Source organism: Vidua chalybeata, chromosome 8, assembly GCF_026979565.1.
Source record: "Vidua chalybeata isolate OUT-0048 chromosome 8, bVidCha1 merged haplotype, whole genome shotgun sequence".
In the NCBI taxonomy this organism is placed as follows: domain Eukaryota; kingdom Metazoa; phylum Chordata; class Aves; order Passeriformes; family Viduidae; genus Vidua; species Vidua chalybeata.
The window spans coordinates 6380815-6400210 of record NC_071537.1 but is presented as its reverse complement, the minus strand read 5'-3'; the positions used below and the strand labels follow the sequence as shown (position 1 = coordinate 6400210).

General features: G+C 35.0%; 1 protein-coding gene across 1 annotated transcript in view; it reads right to left on the bottom strand.

Annotated features, from left to right (window-relative positions):
• Positions 1-697: 697 nt before the first annotated feature.
• Positions 698-19396, bottom strand: part of RAB11FIP2 (RAB11 family interacting protein 2) — a 32317-nt gene continuing 13618 nt past the window's right edge. The window contains exons 4-5 of the mRNA XM_053949080.1: positions 8882-8927; positions 698-5286 (exon numbers count right to left, since the gene is read on the bottom strand). Coding sequence (XP_053805055.1) covers positions 5059-5286; positions 8882-8927 — 274 coding nt within the window. The 3' untranslated portion in view covers positions 698-5058. The remainder of the gene's footprint in view (positions 5287-8881; positions 8928-19396) is intronic.

Genomic DNA, 19396 nt, shown 5'->3' with positions numbered 1-19396 from the left:
CCATAGATGTATTGACAAAGGACCTGCTCACAGAGCAAATTAACCGTGAGGAATCACATCCCTGTGGAATTCAAAGCTCCAAGAAACTGGGTGGAAGATTCACAACGTTCCTCTCCCAAACCAGGACTGCTCTCCATCCCTCTTCACCATCCAGAAAACCTGCTGCTGTCAGGGGACAGACTTTGCTGTTTTGCTGCTTCACGGAAAAGGAGAAAAACTTGTGGGAGCATTAAAAAATATACTTCTGGGTGATGGGGGAGGATGCTCCAGTTTTCTGTCATTCTGGCTGAGATTTTATTCTGTCAGGTACTAAGAGAAATATGTGTCATGTTTTCCACATCAGAATTTGCACAGTGCTTGTTCTCATGCTAAATGCTGCTCTGGCCTGCAGTGCCAAAGATCTCCTGGTAATGTTTACACAGCCATGGCATCAGACGAACAGTGCATTTAAAGGGATTGCAGATACCATACTAAAAAAGACATACAGATTAGGACATTTAAGAATACACCATTTTTTTTTTTCACTAATTCAAAGTTCTGGACACTACTGAAGAAATTTCCCTTAATGGCTACCCTGCAAACATCTGGGATATTCATTTAGAGCTGTCCCTAAGGAAATACCCCTCTCTGTGGTCTGAGAGCCTTAACAGCAAGTTTAGGAGTCACATGCTTTGCATAACACAGATTAATGTCACAATTCAATAAATACTGCAGTAGTGCATTGTGGTGCTTTATTAGTGTTAGACATGCAATATTTATTTAATGAACAGAAATTAAAATATTAAGATAACATTTGCATCAAATTAAAGGATCTGAAGTTGCAATAATGGAACAAAAATAAAGTTTTTCATGCATTCTAAGTTTATAGTTCTCACAAGTGCATATAGTTATGATTCTGTACCGTTATTAAATGTAGACAAACTACCATTGATTGCACAAGACAAAATAAAACCCTTAAGTTATAAGTAGTGTTCCTATCTTTTACAGACTTCCTATATAACCTGGATCTTCAGCTTTTTTATAATACATTGTAATACATCTGGAAGCTTCTAAGATGAATAGGAATGGCTCGACCACTTGTAACATACAGTGGCTTCCTCAACGTAGAAATTATAAAAGATAAAGCAAATGCCCACCATGCTTTAGGAGACTGTGACCTTTTCAACAGAAACAAATCTCAAACCCCTTCATAAACAGATTAAAGTGCTACCTATTGCATATTAAATACTTCCAGTGACTGTATTGAAATTTTAAAGTTACAAATCCCTGAAAATAGGGTTTTCTACCGAAAGTGCTGACAGACCCTTAAATCTAGCATCATGAACACAGCAGAGCTATAATCCTTCAGCAAGTACTTCAAAGAAGGGGAAGTTAGTCAACATGCTCTAAATTCACCATTGTAAAAGCCCAGCTAACACCTCTATCATATCTACAACAGCAATGGTACAAAGAGCAGAAAAGCATCAGCTCACTTTACAGACTTGATGTAGGACAATAATCTTTCTTTAAAGCTGGAAGCATAAATAAACCCCCAGTGCAGCAGTAAACACATTAAGACAGCAGTTCTGCTTGTTTTAAGATGCATCCAAGAAAGGGCATCCTGTACAGAAAGAAATGCAGGCTAGTATCTAATGAGCATGATTTTCATCAGGTCCCCAAACCATGAAACCTTTCTAAATACAAGGCAGCATTTCCACAGCTGGAAAATTACAAATAGTTCTTGACACAGAGCCAACAGCAATAAATGCAGTTATAATCTAGGGAGAATGCTACATTCATTAGGAGGTGGAAAACCAAGCTAAACTTAAAATACAGCAGCAAGAGGTAACATACATAAATATTAAACATCCTTCTTGAATGGCAGAAAGTTTACATTTCTGACTTACAACATTAAAGTATGGCCTTCATATTTGTCATTTTAAGTAAGTAAAATACATGGCAGAGCTGTTTCAAAGGATAATTTCAAAATATAGTGCATGCATGGATGAACTCTTATGCTAATTTAGGAGAGAAAATATCAAAATAATATGGAGATGTTCAAAATTTTCATCCCTATATTTTAAAGGGCAAGAAAGACTGACCACAAGTGGAAAATTTTTATAGGTTCAAAATGATCTGCAAGAAAGTCTACAATTTTATCCTATGGGAAAGACAGAACTTCCTTTGTTTTCAACATACAAATTACTCTGTATGAGAAGTTTTCATTTGAAAGCTGCATGGTTCAAAAAATACATGTGGAGCAAAGATGCTTCTTAAAAATAATCTCAGAATACAGGAAAATGCTAAGATTTTTTTTTCTAAGCAGCAAATATGTGTATGTAATCTTTCAAGAGTTGCTCCAAAAGTAGCCTGTATTTTTACCTATAAACTCTATAAAAATATCTTCATAACTGTTAATGTCCCATTCTGCCTCTCAGCAACTTTACCTTTTCCTAAATTGCATTTGTTGTCCTCCCCTCTTTCTTGACAAATAGTTAGAAACAAAAGGTGCTTTTATTCACTTAGAGATCAGATAAAGACTAGATAGCACATTCAAAGCTTCACTAAATTTCTTCACTAATGCACAAAAATTGATCTTTTCGCTACCTTTAATCTGCTTATCGTTCTTGGTATGCAAATATGTCAAATGATCTGCTTTTAGTCAATTATGCAGTTTGATATTCTACATTTACATTCTAAAAGAAGTGATTTCAGAGGTGCTAAATATAGTAGAGTTTCATTTTAATAATTATAAGTTGGCTTGCATGTGAGAAGTCACTGGAGCACATTCTCTGGTTGGTGCAGTTGTTAATCCTCAGTGGTGTGGGTGATTTAAGCACTGATACTAGAGATGGTCTCATACCAGTTAGCTGAAAATGAGTGTGGAATTCAAAACTATCGCAGAACATTTCCCCATCAACAACATGAGAAAACCACTGGCTTCAGCCGAGCATTTGAAAATGTTTAAGAACTTCTATGGAAATACTGAGTAACTGAAATACATCCTGGTGTAATTAGAAAATGAAAACCTAATTGAGTGCAAACCCCAACTTCTAACAGCAAACATACCATGAACTAGTACATAACCTTTGGCACTTTGAATATATTACAACAAATTTACAGTCATCGGGATCTTAAGTGGATCAAAAGAACATTCACGTGGTTTCTGAGGTACCAAACTTGATACATCCTTAGGCTGACAAAAGAGACTGCCTGGTGTGGGATGGATTTCTGCACTACAAAGTACAAATGCAGAGCTCTACAGCTGGGCAGGGCTGGGACCTCTCAGGATCCATCCAGGCACAGGGATCCACACTGGTGGGTTGGGAACTCTGGCTGCACACATTTTAGGGACAGTGCTAAATGGGGACTGGGAGGTAGTTGCTAAATAAAAGAAGGAAATAAAGGAGAAAAAGCCAAAAATAAGTAAATGAAATCTGAGAATATTTGTACGAAGAAGTTTTTTTTGTAACTAGAATACTTTTGTGCTGTCCTACAATACTAATGATGTCAAAAGCAGTCAGACAGAACTTTCTCAACCCTTCCACATATAAATATTCATAATAGTACCAATTTCTGCAGTTTTAAAAATGAAAATGTATTAAAATCTTTTATAACAACAACAACAAAAAAAAATGGAATTTAATTTCAAGCTTTTTTGGTCACCTCAGCAGCAGCCATGTCATGGTGCTTAAAAAAACCCAACAGATCAGGTGCAGAAAGAAAGGAAAAGACAATTATCTTAAATCCGAATCTAAAATATTCTCTGTACATGTTTTAAATAACATTTTACTGTTTCACAGCAAGAAAAAAAATCCAAGTAAGACTCTTCTTAAGGAAATTAAAATTTAAATCTATTCATCTTAATATTTTGAGGGTTCTCCTATAGTATTTTCCCATTATACCTTCATCACTATATTTTTCCAATTCATTGAATAACAGATACCTTTTTCATACATCATTTTACAAACAATTATTAAATGATCAGGAAGATATTTACTACATTCTTCTTTCATTTGCCTCAATGAGAACTGACTTTTAGAACTATTTACATGGACTACAGACACTTTTAATGAAAAGCCTATATGTGTTTAAGCAACATGGCCTATTTCTAAAGGCATATACTTCATTGTCATAAGATTTAAAAAGTTAAGACACATATATCATGTAAAATTCAACCTTAAATTGATTTATCATGTCTATTTAAGCCAGCCTCTCCATTTCTGCGACATTTTCATTGCAGCAGACTTCGACTGAACAGAAGAATTCATTTCTTTATTCCATACTTGAGTTCTCCAGTTGTACCTCTGGCCCTGTGAACACTGTTCAAAGTACTTCTAACACATAAAATTACATGCAGTAACTTCATACAAAAAGATCCTCAAAACAACTTTATGTCATGAGCTCACTACCAAAGTTCACTCATTATACACAAAATTCAGCATTTAAGTGTAAAATAACTGGTTCCAGCATGTGCCATGACAGAAATGGCACGGGTTCTTTTTTACATTGTTGGATAAAAAGCACATTGTATAGAATACAGCATTTACTCTGCAAGGATTGTGCATCACTGTTTTCCTCTAATATGTGCAGGACTACATTCCATTGCAACAAATCACACTTAGGTTTAGTAGAGTACTACACTGGATTGAAAACAGTGGTCTTGATGGCATGCTGTAAAAAAAAAGAATCAATATATTTGCCTAATACCAATAATCATTCAAGAAAACATTCATAACAGCACAGGCTTCTCTGTTGAAACTGCCACATGGTGAACACTAAGCTATGATATAATCTGCATGGACATATTTGTTATGTATCATTAACTCTATTTTAAGTATTCTGTACCTAAATGTATTTTCAAAAAGAAAAAGAAGTTACCTAAGTAATCTAACATAAAACAACTTTTGGCAGCCTCTGCTTGTGTTTGGATTAAAAAAAAAAAAAGGAAAAAACCCATGCCATTGTCTCTCCTCCCCATTTTGCTGGAATTTCTTAGGAGAAAAGGAATGAAAAGAAGACAAAATATTGAAGTGCGATCTCCTTCCACTAATGTATTCAGCAGAAAGTACCACTATCTCAGCTTTTGGAAAATTTGCCAGCTTTCCGAGAAGGTTCATATGGCACTCTGAGAATACTGGGGGTTTCCTCCATCACTCGTACCAGGAGATTGTCAATGTAATCCTCGAGCTCACGAATGTGGGTGTCCTTCTTCTTCAGCTGCTCCTTGTGTTTCACCAGCTCCTGCAGAACCTCCTCATAAGTGAGGTTTCGGTATCCTGCAGTGGCATCAAAAGGATTTCCTTCCTGCAGGTAAGTGTAGAAAAACACCAGATTTTAGTAAGCAGTTCAGTGTCTCCAGAAAATGAATTGGTTATTCCTTTTTGTGTTTCTCATGTGCATCTCCTGACATGAAAAGCAATTTCTTTCAGCAACACCTCTGTTTGCAGCAGGGTTTTTCCCTCCAGCACCCCCACTGGAGCAGACAACTGGAGATGGGCTGCCCAGTTGAGGAAGCTAACAGGAATTAAGGTGCAATGCCCATTTGGATGAACATCTCCCACTCTGTCATCTCAGAAAAAAATCTTCTCAGTGAGGTGGACAGTCAGTGTGTCAGAGTTAGTGACCACAACAACAGCTGGCAGGTCCATTTTGGGAAACCAACCATCTTAATTATACAAGAATAACAAGAGAAGAGCCCTGAGAATTTAACTCCTACTGTAACTTCTCAGAGTCTTTGCCTCTGGAGAGAATCACAGCAAAGCATTTACTCAGCTCTAAATGACATCAGCCCTCATCTGTCTTTCACATTCATATTTGCAGTCACCAGTGGTTCTCCAGGCCTTGGCTTCTGAATCACATAATAAAACTTTCCACTTTAAATTGTAGGTGAAGGTAAAAGATGCACCAGAGCACTTAAGGCAGAAATAAAGGTGTATTTATAAAAAACTTTGCTTGCTTTAAAGCAGGAGAGGCCCAGAATTAAGCAGTAGGGAAAGCAGAATTGTTTCTGCGATGATGTCTGATGACTCAGTAAGTGCAGGTATTAGCAGAGATGGACAAATTAGTCATCTTAAAAAGGACAACGTGATCCAAAGACTGTAAACTTGAATGTCTTCTTTTGTTTGGTTTATAGAAGTATCAGCACTGTTAGACATGCTAAGCAGTATGCTTCATCTCATTCAGAAATGAAAAAATTTAGAAGATATGGAACCTACAAAATCCTGCACTTCTAACAGGGAACATGAGATAGCTTTTGTTTACAGTACAAGCATGTCATTAAAAATGAGAAAGCTTGCAGAGCTAAGGAGCACACCACATAATAGTCATGCTCATTCCTTTTCCATGCCCCATTCTTTTCTTTCCATACAGCTCCATATTTGCACATTGGCACATGTCGACCCATTAAAATATGCAGCTGGCCAAAGTTTTCAAAGGAACCTAATTAAAAGTGATGGTGCCCTGCAAATAGGCTGAAGTGTGACAGATCAGCCTCTCTCCATCAATTATACTCTAACAGTAGCTCTCAAAAATATGTGATTTTAAGGGTTTCTCTCTGCACTTGAGACATTAAATGTCACATTTATGGATGTATATTCAGTATTTTAAACGTACCAAGTTAATGGATTGTAAGTAATCAGTAACTGCCACTTTATTAATATGGCTAACCTGATGAAATTTATAAATTGGTTAGTAATCCATTTTCAACAAGTATAGAAAAGAAAGTAACTTCACTTTGTGGTCATATTCATAGCACATTTTCTTCTACATGAAAGAAGTAAAACTTTCTCTTTATTAAATTTTATTCTCTTTACAGAATTTTTGTACACACTGGAGAAAATACCATTAACCCTTATATGCCTGAAGTATAGGGTTTGCCTGATTTTCTGATTTGGCAAAGGAACAGGAATTAAGGTGCAATGATGACTTTAATTATGCAATCAATTGTGTGTAATATATATGCTTTAAAGATGTTTTATCATGCACATGCTCCATACACATCCTAATTATGCAAGAAAATTCTAGCAGAAGTATGCTAGCATTTAGAAATTAATATTGATAAAATTAAGAAGTTTTGGTATGTTCAGCTTGAGCCAATAGGTAATATTTAAAGTACATGGAACACTTATTTCTTTACAAAAATAGATACCACAGTTTTAATGCATAAGAATAATCTTAGAATGAATTATAAAGGGAAAACAAAAGATTCTAAAAGAGCCATGCAAAGAATGATTGTCTCAGTTACAAAACCCTGTTGGGGTACACACTGCCAGCCAGAGGAAAGGACAGATAAAATGAAGGCCTGGCAATCCCTGATCATCTCCTCATTGTTCTAATGAGGAATTCTGCTCTGGGAATGTCATCTAAGCTACTTTCACATCTTTTGTCCTACTTACTTCATCTTCCTTTCAGTTCTTAATTAGGCTTTAAAGAGCACATGCTGCCCTTTCAACTGGCTACTGCTCCGTTTAAACACTGCTTTCAGAGACAGGTGTTGGCATCAGAGGAGAAGACATACAAACATAATTACTTAATAGTATGCACAAGGAAGAAATGTAATAACTTGGTGAGGGCTAATATTACAGAATCTAATAATAAATTACTTCAAACACCTTAGAAAGCAATCCTGAATATTTAAAAAGAAATTCAAATGGTTTCATTCAAAACTATGGTTGAGATAGAGTTTCTTCCCCACCTAATTTGTATTTTGCATTAAATGAGCATCACCTCATAATCCTATAACAGACATTTAGGATGGCTGGTATTCCAAAAGAAAAATCATCAAGGATTTCTTTTATCACCTTTAAATCCTTTAAATAAAACAATTCACATCTTATTTCTTAAAAGAATTAAACTGATGCTTTTACTAGCAATAAATTACATGATTTGCAGTAGTACATTTGCAAGCACATAGAAACTGTAATTATGGTTACTTTACAGACAATGGCTGCTAAGTTAAATCAATTTTTTGATGTCTCTTTTTGTCAGAGATTAAGTAACTGCCTGGTAGAATTCAGTTTACTATCTGATCAAAGGCAGCATTCAAATACTCTGACATCTCCCACCAGCTACTTACATTATAAAAACTTGGGCATTTACAATAACATCAAATGCTATTACAAATCATTTACATAAACCAGCAGAAAACAAACAGTACAAAGTCATATTTGCTTGTGAAACTTGTTTTCTATATATTTTAGAGATTGAAAACAAACCCACTTTTAAAGATGTCATCTATTCACAGAACAAATTCTAGTAAGACCACATTTTTCTTCAAACAAAGACACTGTCCAGGCAATCTGTGGATTATTTTTTGTCTTTTCTTAGTACACAATTTATTCGCAGTGCTTTTAGAAACAAGAGCATTTTGAATAATCCCTTCTAGTATTTCTATTTTTTAGTGTTTTCATACATTCATTTATTATGTGTATTATTAATCCTACCATATATCAGGTCATAATTTCAATTTTGATCTGCCTTCTAAAGACTGTCCTCAAGTCTCTGATTATAGTGATGGTAAACTCCTGCCAATTAATAAATCCCTGCCTAATGAAGAATTCCTCACCTGACCATTACTTCTCTGGAGTCATCTAATCCACTCCTAAATTCAGGTTTTGGGGGTTTTTTACTTTTTGTGCAAAGAACTAAATATTTCCTTCTTCATCATATCACAGCTGAACTCCATACTGAGTGCAAAACTCTTCCTTATTTCCGAATTTACATTAAGCCTGTGCTTTTGTATTTAGGTTTTCTGGATATGTCAAAAATAACCAAAAAAAAAAGAAAAACCCCAACATTTCCATATAATAGGTTAAAAAAGAACAAAAGCTTTTAAGCTTATTATACAAGTACCAATTATTTGGCATTGACAGATGGCTTTCCATAACATTTCATAACTCACCGTTTTTTTCCTGAGATCCTCAATGCCAGAAGGATTCACATTAAAACTGTGGGGAAAAAAACATACCAAACAAATATTAGCAGTGCACACTTATTTGACCAAAATATCTACTAGAATACAGTACTGAATTAGACACACAGCTACAAAGTATTTAATATGGTTTATTTTCTTGATTTTTTAAACTTTGGAAAAGAAAATATTAGAAATAATAGGAAATTTGAATATATTCTTTGTTCACAATTCTTTGTATTTTTCGTATTCTTTTTGTCATCAAATTTGAATACCTAATTAAGAAATGCAAGAAAGGTATTATGGATTTGGCCTCCTTATCTCTCCTCTCATCTCTAGACTTAGCTTGAGCTTGTAAGCACAGAGTGCCACTTTAAATGAAATATCCTAGAAACAGGTCCCTGGGATGAGATTGATAAAAACCAACAACCAAACCCTACAGACTAACACATATTCCCAGCTTTCATGGCAGCTCCTAAATGACAAAGTTCCTATAGAAATTCCACTGAGATCACCAGCTTAGGGCTACAAAGCCAGCTTCTGACAGCTACATTTATTTTGTACTTAAAATTCAGTAAATAATCTATTATTTTATAAACCTAGTGATTATTGTGCATATCCAGAAAGGAAAGCTCTTTCATAATGTTGTTGATAGTGATAAAAACAGCCACTGCCTAAATGTCAGGCTTAAGAAATTGTCCACACAGTCTGCTGTAATTATTAGCAAGCATCTTTAAAAACCAGTGATGCTGTGTTCTTATGTACTTGCTACAGCAGGTTTGGAGAGAAAACATTCTCTGAAAATGTGTTCAGAATCTGAATATGGCTCACAAATATTATTTACTTGGTAGCATCACAGCAGGCACATTCTTTCACAGCACAGAATCTGTTTTGTTAGACTGCATGTACTGGCTTTGAGGGTGATGTGTGACTGAGAGCTACAAAAATTTTTCTTTTATTTTTTTTAATTTTGAAGATTTTTTTGTATTAGGGAACATGTATTTTGTGACTGCTCACCACTCTGTTATCTGAATTTGTAAGCCACATATTTCATGGTGTAAAAGCAGAAGGGCAAAAAATTTACAAACTAAAAGTATGTAAAATATAAATGATTATATTTCTCTGTAAAGATTTTTTTTATTTTAAAATCTCTTTTTTTTTTTTTTTTACTTTTTTTTTTTAGTCTGTGCACGATTTTTAATTTCCAAAGCAGGCAAACTTTTGCTCCCACAGAAGTCCTGTAAACCATCGGAGGGTATTTGACAGAGACTGGATTAGAGGAACAGTCACAACCAGAAACCCAGAGGTGTCATTAAGTCTGGCTAATTCCCATTCCACCTGTCTGTAACAGCGATCCCCAGCAGTCTGCCCCGTTTGCTGGAGACCCCTTTTGAATGAGGGGCCTTTTTCACGGGGTATTGTGTGCCCAGCCAAAGGCAGGGTCCCTCCCTCGCAGCCTCCTTTCAGCCCCGCTCTGATGTGTCAAACACATGATGAACTCGCTCCATTCATGGCTGCCTTCCGTGATCCCAGCACAAAAAAAATGAGTTAACTGAACTGGATCGAATTAGCTCGGTGAAAACCAAGAATGTCTCTATTTAACGAAGTGTGGCGTTAATTTGGGATATCTTTCTTTTGGGACTGTTTCCTCATGTTAGACAAGATATAGAATAATACAGCCTGACTGCTCAACTGGGTGACTTTCTGAAAGGTTAAAAAAGCAGGATCTTTCACTGCCTTGAATGACTTTATAGTTTCTGTGAAATAAGTTCTGGGACTCTTTTTCGTAGTGGCAGCTTAAAATGAAAGCAGCGGATCTGACTATGAGAAGCTGTGTTTAAAAATCAGAAGTATAAATCACTGGCAATATGGACTAGTTGTTTGGGGTTTTTTTAAGCAGTAAAAAACCTGCAATAATTTCTGCAAAATTGTGGACATCATAACTGCAATTTCAAAAGGGAACATCTGTGTATTTGCAAGAAGAAATTTGAATACACTTGCAAAAAAAAGAAAAGCTATTAAAATATTCCCCAATAAAAATCCAAATGCTATGAGGGCTCTTACTCATACTTTAAGGAGATTCATAGAAAATATACTGCTTCTCGAAGAAGAAACAGGTGCTGAGATTGCATATAATAACATTTTTGTAAATCAAAGTGTCTGCTAAGTAAGGTGGGAGCTCATCAGCCTTGCTGAGCCCTGCAAGGTTTCCTGCCAGTGCCCCAGCCCAAGGTGAGTGTGAGCAGATGCAGACTCCCACCACTGCACCCCTGTTTCACTGTCTGAGGGGCAGGTAACACCTCAAAAGAAAATCCTATAAAATTATGAATGCAAACAGTTGGTGGAGTTGTCTGTTTGGTGTATTGAAATTCACGAGAGCATTTATTTTTAAATTTAAATTTCATCACAATAATAGACTCCCAAAGTTACCACCTCACTCAATGACTGGCAATAATTGTATAAAACAGGCCTCTAGGACTGCAGCCCATGCTGTACAAGCATCACAAGCTTCCTTGAAGCCATTCTCTTGACTTCCTAAAAGCATTCTGAAATCATTGATCTGAACAATTATAAAAAATAGCATGGTTTTCTCCTGTGTTGCAGTCAGTTCATAGTGATAGTATTAGTTATAAACCAGTCTCTGGGTTTTTTTCCCAGAGTTTGATAAACTGACAGGGAACTCCTGCTATGGAAGAAGTTCCCATGTTCACAGCTTGGGAAAAAAGTATCTATTTGGATTTTTGTAGGGTTTTTTTGAGTGAAGCTTACTGTGAACACTGATTGTGAAAAACTGGCACTGTGGGATTCTATAATTATTGTTTGTCAATTATGCCCAAACTAAACTTTCTCAGTTTACAAGTAAAAAAGGTATTTCTTTTCTAACAAATGGACTTTCCATGTGCCTTATGTGCCTCCAGGTGATGTCTCATGCTGATTTTTAAGTTTGCCTCTTACAAGTAATAAATTTTCATTCCCTCAGATCACCTTCAAGACAGGAGCTACTAAAAGGGAGGTAAATCCTACCAGCACAGATTAAAAATCAGCTGCAGTAGGATCATGGAAGTGACACTGAGCCCCCAGCTTGCACATCACCCCTACCCTTCTCCAGGTAGAACAGACTTCTCCAGTCCAGCAGAGTTACTGTCCCCCATTTCACTCACCTGGGAATTCAATTAGTGTCCTTGACAGTTACTTTATATAACAGACATTTTTACCAGATTAAATCATATCCATTATTTTATTGTTCCATATTATTTTACAGCTTTGGATATAACTTTCTTTTTACTTTTTTTTTTTTTTTAATAGTGAAGTTTGTTTGAATTTCTGGGGTTTTATTAGCTTAGATTTCAGTTTTAGCTCATCTGAGATGAGACCTCTTTTCTGTTGTTTTGCTCCTGAGGGGAGAAAGTGACGAGAAATAAAAATAATATTAACTAATAATGGAGACAGATATGATGCAGGGCTGATTCTGTAGAGTGGTTTGGGTTACTATTTCATAATCACAGCAAGCATATTATTTTGTACTTTATTGTTATTTTCTTTATTTAAAAACATTTCATTAGAACAGATTGAAACTTTTTTCTTTGATAACACTTTTTTATGGTAATTAAATACTTGCATTGCACGTTGATAATTTACAGTTTGCATAGAGATAATACAGTGGACTTGAGTTCAGGATGTGTCACAAGCTTAAGTTTATGACTGCATCTTACAATTCTGTCTATTGAAATTTAATGGTAATTAAAAATTCAAACATCAGGTCTAGTGGCTGCATAAATATTTAGCTTCTGAATGCCTAGAGATTAAAACAATCTTTATCAAACCTTTCCTATAACTAAATATTTTAGTGCCATTTAGTCTGACAATATAATGCATGGGAATCAGACTCCTAAATCTGCTCCATGGAAATAGTATTTTCTTAAATAGTATTTTCTTAAGGACCAAAAGCTTTTTACCCCTCTTTTGCTATTCCTATTAGTTACATGATAGTAGTAACTAATCTAATAATAGTGTATACTATTAGAAATTAAAATAAGGATATTTAAATTAATCATTACTATTCAAAGTATTAAAATTTATGTTAACTTAACATTCTGTAAAATATCTATTATACCAATGAGCTAAGTGTGAGCTTTCAGTTTCTTTCCTTTAATATGGAATGTCTGCATAAAGGTAATTAGCAAAGCTCTGCCATATTCACTTTTCACTAGAGTTAAAATTCCTATTCCTATCCTACTTCTTGGTCTTTGGACTGATTCTGACTACAGTGCTTGTGCATTTTTCTTTGGATTCTCACAATATATATCTAAATCTTGAACTATTAGGATGCCATTTAGATTATTACTATTGCACAAGGAAAAAAAAACAAAAGAAAACCAAAAACAAAAGAAATGAATAAAATCAGATACAGTTCATGAAATTCAGAAACTTAGCCTTCCATAGAATGTCAGCCTGCTGTGCCTGGCAATGCAGAGCTCACTTGTAATTCTGAGAAGGAATGACTGTCTTGTCTGGCAGCTAAACAAGTACAGAATAAGCATATTACCATCTATTTTACAATTAGATTCTGGGGAACATCACTTAAGACACTTCACTGTATAAACTGCTCTGCTGTCAAACCATGTTCTGTGGCCTTTTGGAGCTTGGGTAACCCCAGGAGGACACAAAAAGAGGATCAGGTTTTGTGGCTATCACTACCTTTCCTTGACTAGTTAGAATTCTAAGTATATAAATATTTCTCCTTTTACTAGGAGTTGTGCTATAACAAATAAGTTTTTTTCTCAGGAGAACACTAAAGAACTGTTAGACTAAATGTTGTGCCAGGATCTCCACTGGAAGACCCTATTATTAGAGATCTCTAAGTCAACAGCAAACAAACAAATCAAACAATCCTAAAATTACATTTTACACTGAAACTTACAGAGTCATGTTTGAATTATTAAAAGAGTAGAACTAATCCTTAGTTCCTGTAATGAAACAGAAAAAAAAAAAACCTGCATTGCTTTTACATAGTTTCTGCATTTATTAATAAAGAAACAATAGAACAAATTATTCTTTTAAAAAATGAAATAGAACAGGCAGTGCATTTTCCCTTGGGAAAGATAATATGCTTCATGCATCCTCTCAAAAATATTTCACATGCCCTAATGTGCACCGAGAGACAGTGAAAGCTTGAAAAAATCTTGTCATGAAGCCAGCAGGATGAACTTTCCTAACAGTATTCCTAAAACAGTCAACTAATTAGGAGTGACTGATTGCTGGTGAGGAGTCTGCAAAAGTCAAGATTAATACCAAGTATTTCTACAATATCCCTCAAAGAGTTGATTGCTCCAGCCCACCTTAGTCATGTCCCAAATGCTGTGACCACTGCTTTGTAGGAGCTTTGCAAAAGATCTCATTATTCTCTTATCACATGCAGTGATCTTTTAAATCAGATGATAACAGTCCTGGCAGGACAGACTAAGAATCTCTGCACGACTCCTGCTTGTTTTGTAATTTCTCTTTACCTCTCATGTGCCATCAATGTATTTCTCTTGTTGAAATAATGTTCCACTGACAGCTTTACCACTCTGAATTAGTCTAGAGTACAGTTAAAGCACTGTCACAGTCCATCAATATTCTTCCTAGACTGGAGATCACAGTTGACTAAAGTCTAGTCAAATTTCAGTAGAGAACTGAAAAAAAATATTCATTTCAAGAAAAGCAATGCAGAAGTACACTGTTCTTAAAATAAGACATGCTAACACTGACAGAGGAAACAAAATTCTGAAAATACCATAGTTCACCTGATGTCATTTTTTTACTAACTGAGAGATAAATGTGCTAAAATGTCTTAACAGACCTTATTGCTTTAGCAAGCACAGCAATCTCTAGAGAGCAACATTTCTGAAAAAGGCATGTGAAAAGTAGAAAGAGTGAATTGTGGTGTACACTGGATTTCCTATTTGGCAGAGAAATACACAGCCACTACAATCCTTTGCTCTCATCAGGCAACTTTTGGGGTTCATTCCAATGGAGATGTTGCCAGTAACTCTGCAAGACTGAAATCATTTAACAGTGACTTTGATTATACTGAAGTTATTTATTGCTCTAATAACTCACCCTCAGTGTGGTTTGGGATAACAGGTTTTACTTTAGAACTTCAGCTCACTCGAGATTGGCACCTGCTCTACTGTCACAGCTCAAGTGAGAAGCAGGAACCCAGAGGAACACCAGGATGTTGCAAAAGCTTCTTTAACCACCTGACCATCACACATTCAAAACGTTAATGTTGCTGAAATGTAGCAGACATCAACTGTTCTTCAGACTTAAAAATTTAATATGATCCAAACACATCACTGTTAATGAAAGCCTCCTGTTTTCATGGCACCTCACTCTAATAATGACCATATCAAAATGCAGAGATATTGCTTATTTCAAACATTGCCTCCACTGGGAAACACAAAACTGCAGTCCTTGATTTGTTTGGAACATGTGACATTGAGAAGACAGGCAGCTCTAACAGCCACATTGATGAAGGGAGAGAGGCTGAAGAAAATCACCACATTCAGAAACTACAAGCAGAAAGATGCAAAAGAGTTGAAGGATTGCGTTGGTGTTTTTTCTTTTTGAGTTGCAAATTCGAAAACTGCTGAAGCAGTAAGAAAATACAGAAAAAAAACCTAAGTAATATTTTAATAATTTATGCTCCAATTCACCAGTGATTAATAGTATAAATATGAGCATTATTTTTAATTGTTACAATGAATCCTAGTAAGACACAAGTTTCTTTCTCCTCCACTATTCCACCTTCCTAAGAATGTAACACACTTATTGCAACAACTTGAGATAAAGTGTAATATGTATGTAGACACAAGCTTTATCTTCTTTTCTATAAAGTATAACAATAGTTAGGTCAAGGAAATGCAACGTTAGAAGGAGTTTTTTAAATGCCTCTCTCTATTCATGTATACATATATGTGTATATACAGACACAGACATTATTTGGGGATATATATATATATGTATATACATACATATATATACACACACACATATATATATACATATATATATATATATATATATATATATATATATATATATATATATATATATATATATATATGTAAAATGTTTAGTAGAAAGCTCCCAAACACCTACCAAACCAGTTTCCCAGATCTGGAATTTGATCTGACTAGTAACAACCTGTCAGCTTTAAATATTGGACTATTTGTCTCCCTATGTCCAGTGCCTGAGATCTTGTTAATTACCTAAACTCCCTTTCTGTAGGTCTTGTTAATTACCCGTCTCCTGTCTCAGAGGACCTTGTTAATAACTTGTACAATCTCTCTAAAAAGGTCCTAATAACACATTAAAATTAAAGATGCTTTTCTTTTAGCACTTGTCAAGTGGTGTAAATTGAGAAATTTTCACATCAGTTTATTAGCCTGTAGTGTAGTGTCATGTATTTTCCTAAACAAAAAACAATTTCAGAAAAATGATGCACAAGCTTTGGTTATGGCACAAAACAATCTTTGTTTTCCAGGAGCACCCTCAGTTTCTTTAACTGTGTTCAACACAAAAGCCACGTGGCTTCTGACTGCAAATCAACCTCCTGAGAGCCACGACAATAGCAGTGATTGTAAGAATGAGTGCAATTTAAGGCAATATTGGATAAAAGTTTCAAAACAGTGCATTAAGAAGTACAAAACCAAAATTAGTATTGGTAAATGCTGGCTAAGAGCACTAGATATTGTTTGCTTAAAAATTCTTCATTGGCTTTATGATACAAAATCTCTGGAACTAAGATATTTTGTAGTATTTGCAAAACCAGCATTTTTTGTTTCACTATGCGACTCCTGCATTTTTAAATTGTCAAGAAATCAGCTCATAAATATCTCTATGCTTACAACAGACAATGGAACCACCAATCAACACTTATGTAATACAGCAATATCATATCTATAAAAACACTTTAAAAATCTTCATTTATCCATTCAGCATTTGCAGGAGGCAAAGTATCATCCCTATTTTACAGATTTAGCCAAAACCAGGGAATAACTTTGCCAGATCAGAGATTAACAGAAATTAGGGGTCCATATTTTGTGATTTCCCGTCAACACGTACTATATGCAAACCAAATAGGCTTTTTATTTTGCTTTTCCAAAATACTTCTAAAACCTCCTTGAAACAACAATAATAAATAATAGCAATAAAAAAAAAATCAAATAATCCTGGCATACTTGCTTTTGGAAAAAAAAATCCTACAAGTATTGCTGAACCACTTCCATAATTCTTGGATCAGCAGCTGAGCAACACGTGGAAGATGTATTTATCTTAATTTGTTTAATTAGTAAGTAAGAGTAATTAGTGACAGAGCATGCAGCCAGCCAGCTAAGCAGGGCAGGATGGGCTGGTGAAGGGCTGTTCAGCAGCTCACCCAGCTGATGTCATGAGCTGCTGCTCTCCACATTGTTACTGCTCACTCAACATTAGCAACCACAATTAATTAGGATGGACTTAAGCCTGACCCAAAGTTCACCCAAGTCACTGAAAAACTTCCCACTAAGGTTACAGATGTGGCTTCACCAGAGCTGAGAACGTGACAGTCACACCACAAACATGAAGGAGCTGGGTTTGGTGGATTTTTTTTGAGGGTTGGGAAGGACGGATGCTATGGGTTGGGTTTTTTCCCTTCCACTTTTCTCTATGCCCAGCCTTGTCCCACAGACTGGATGTTTTATGGCTACAGTGTGCTCCTGGAATACATCCTCCAGAGGGATTTCATAGACAGCAATCCAGCTCAGGATGTTCCATCACCCAAACCCAGGCTTAGCTAAGTGGGGTTAAATGGGAGAGCCACCTGCAAAGCAAACACCTGGTCCACAACAGAACACTCATTTTGGACACACCTTAATAAAAAATATACTGCCTGGTTTATTTGCAGAAATGAGATTCACCCAAAAGAGCTTAATAGCACGTTGAGTAAATAAGAAAAAACCCAAAGACTAAATTCTCTGTCTACACTTTCTGTCTACTGAATTTGTTACCCAGCCTCATTTATTTTGTACCCACATATTCATACAAATTCTTTCTTTAGTATTACTAGTTCAAAAAAATTAAAAATGGATTCCATTACAGAAATCCTCCACAGATAAAAGGTAAACTTACACTGTAAACTTATTAAATATGCACATTTTGTATTAGTTTCTACTTCAAAAGAAAATAATTCTACAAGATACATTTGGAAGGAAGTAAACAAAGTCTAAAAGGTTCACACAGAACATCATAATGGAACATATAAAAATCAAGAGCTTCTAACTTAACTTATTGCATGCTAGATATTATGCCATAAGAGCTGTTTCACAAAAAAGGTCAGAATGTTTACTATTTTTGGCTCTTTAAAAATAAAATAATATCTATTTGTCTTATCAAAACTTTATGTTTACATAAAAGTCAAGAACTAGTAAAAGGGACTCTCATACAAAGACAGAAACAAATGACTACAGCCCTTCAGAATGGGCACTGTGATGAGCTTTTTAATTACAAAACAAAGAAAAAAAGTCCATCATGATTACCATTCAGTTTTATATTTATCAAGATCTGCTGCATTCAAGAACTTCAAAAGATTGCACTACTTATATTTAGCATCTGCCTGAATACACTGTTTCATTGAAAAAAAATTAAATGCTATGCAATTTTAATTGTTATTTGAATTATTTCTCTTTAAAGGAACTTACTAAAATGGAAGTTTAACTTCTGACAAACCAAGCTACAACCTAACCTTACACTAATCCAGAGAAATACTTCATTAAATAAAAAAATATTCTAAAGTTGTCTGTAGAAGGCACTAAGAAGATAATTTGTTGAGGTCAGATGAGCTTCTAGCAATAAATTCTTTTCTAAGGCAGTTCCATTTCAGTTCATTTCCCTAATTCACATCCATGATTAGTTTTGTTAAGAAAATGACGCTAAGTTTAAATCAGGAGTGCATGCATTCTAACCCATGGAGAAAACAGCTGGGACAGAATAAGATCCCTCTCTTCTAAGAAACAAGGTAATAAAAACATTTTCTTTTTTTAAAGAAACCACTCGTGTCATTAATTAAGGAATTAATACACAGGAAAAGGTGAATTTTTTAGAACTATGTTTTCCATTTAAAACAGTGATTGACTTTACAGACTTTAGATTCCAGTTTGAAGCATTTTAATTTCAAATGCATTTTCTACCAAATTTAAGTCATTACATAGAAATTAATTATTACCTTGAAAATGCAAGGACTGCTAATTTCTGGCATTTATATTAAAAAAAAAAAAAGAATGCAAAGGAATGACAGTTAATTAGCTTCTTAAACATTTATCTATTGTAAACAGTATATGTGGGTGGCACTGTACATAAATATATATATATATATATTTATAAATGTATAAAGAGAGACAGACAGGCAAGATTATCTTTCTCACTAGCATACAAAACCCAGGAAGGAAACAAACTGTGGGTTACACTTTTTCTTAAGGAAAACAA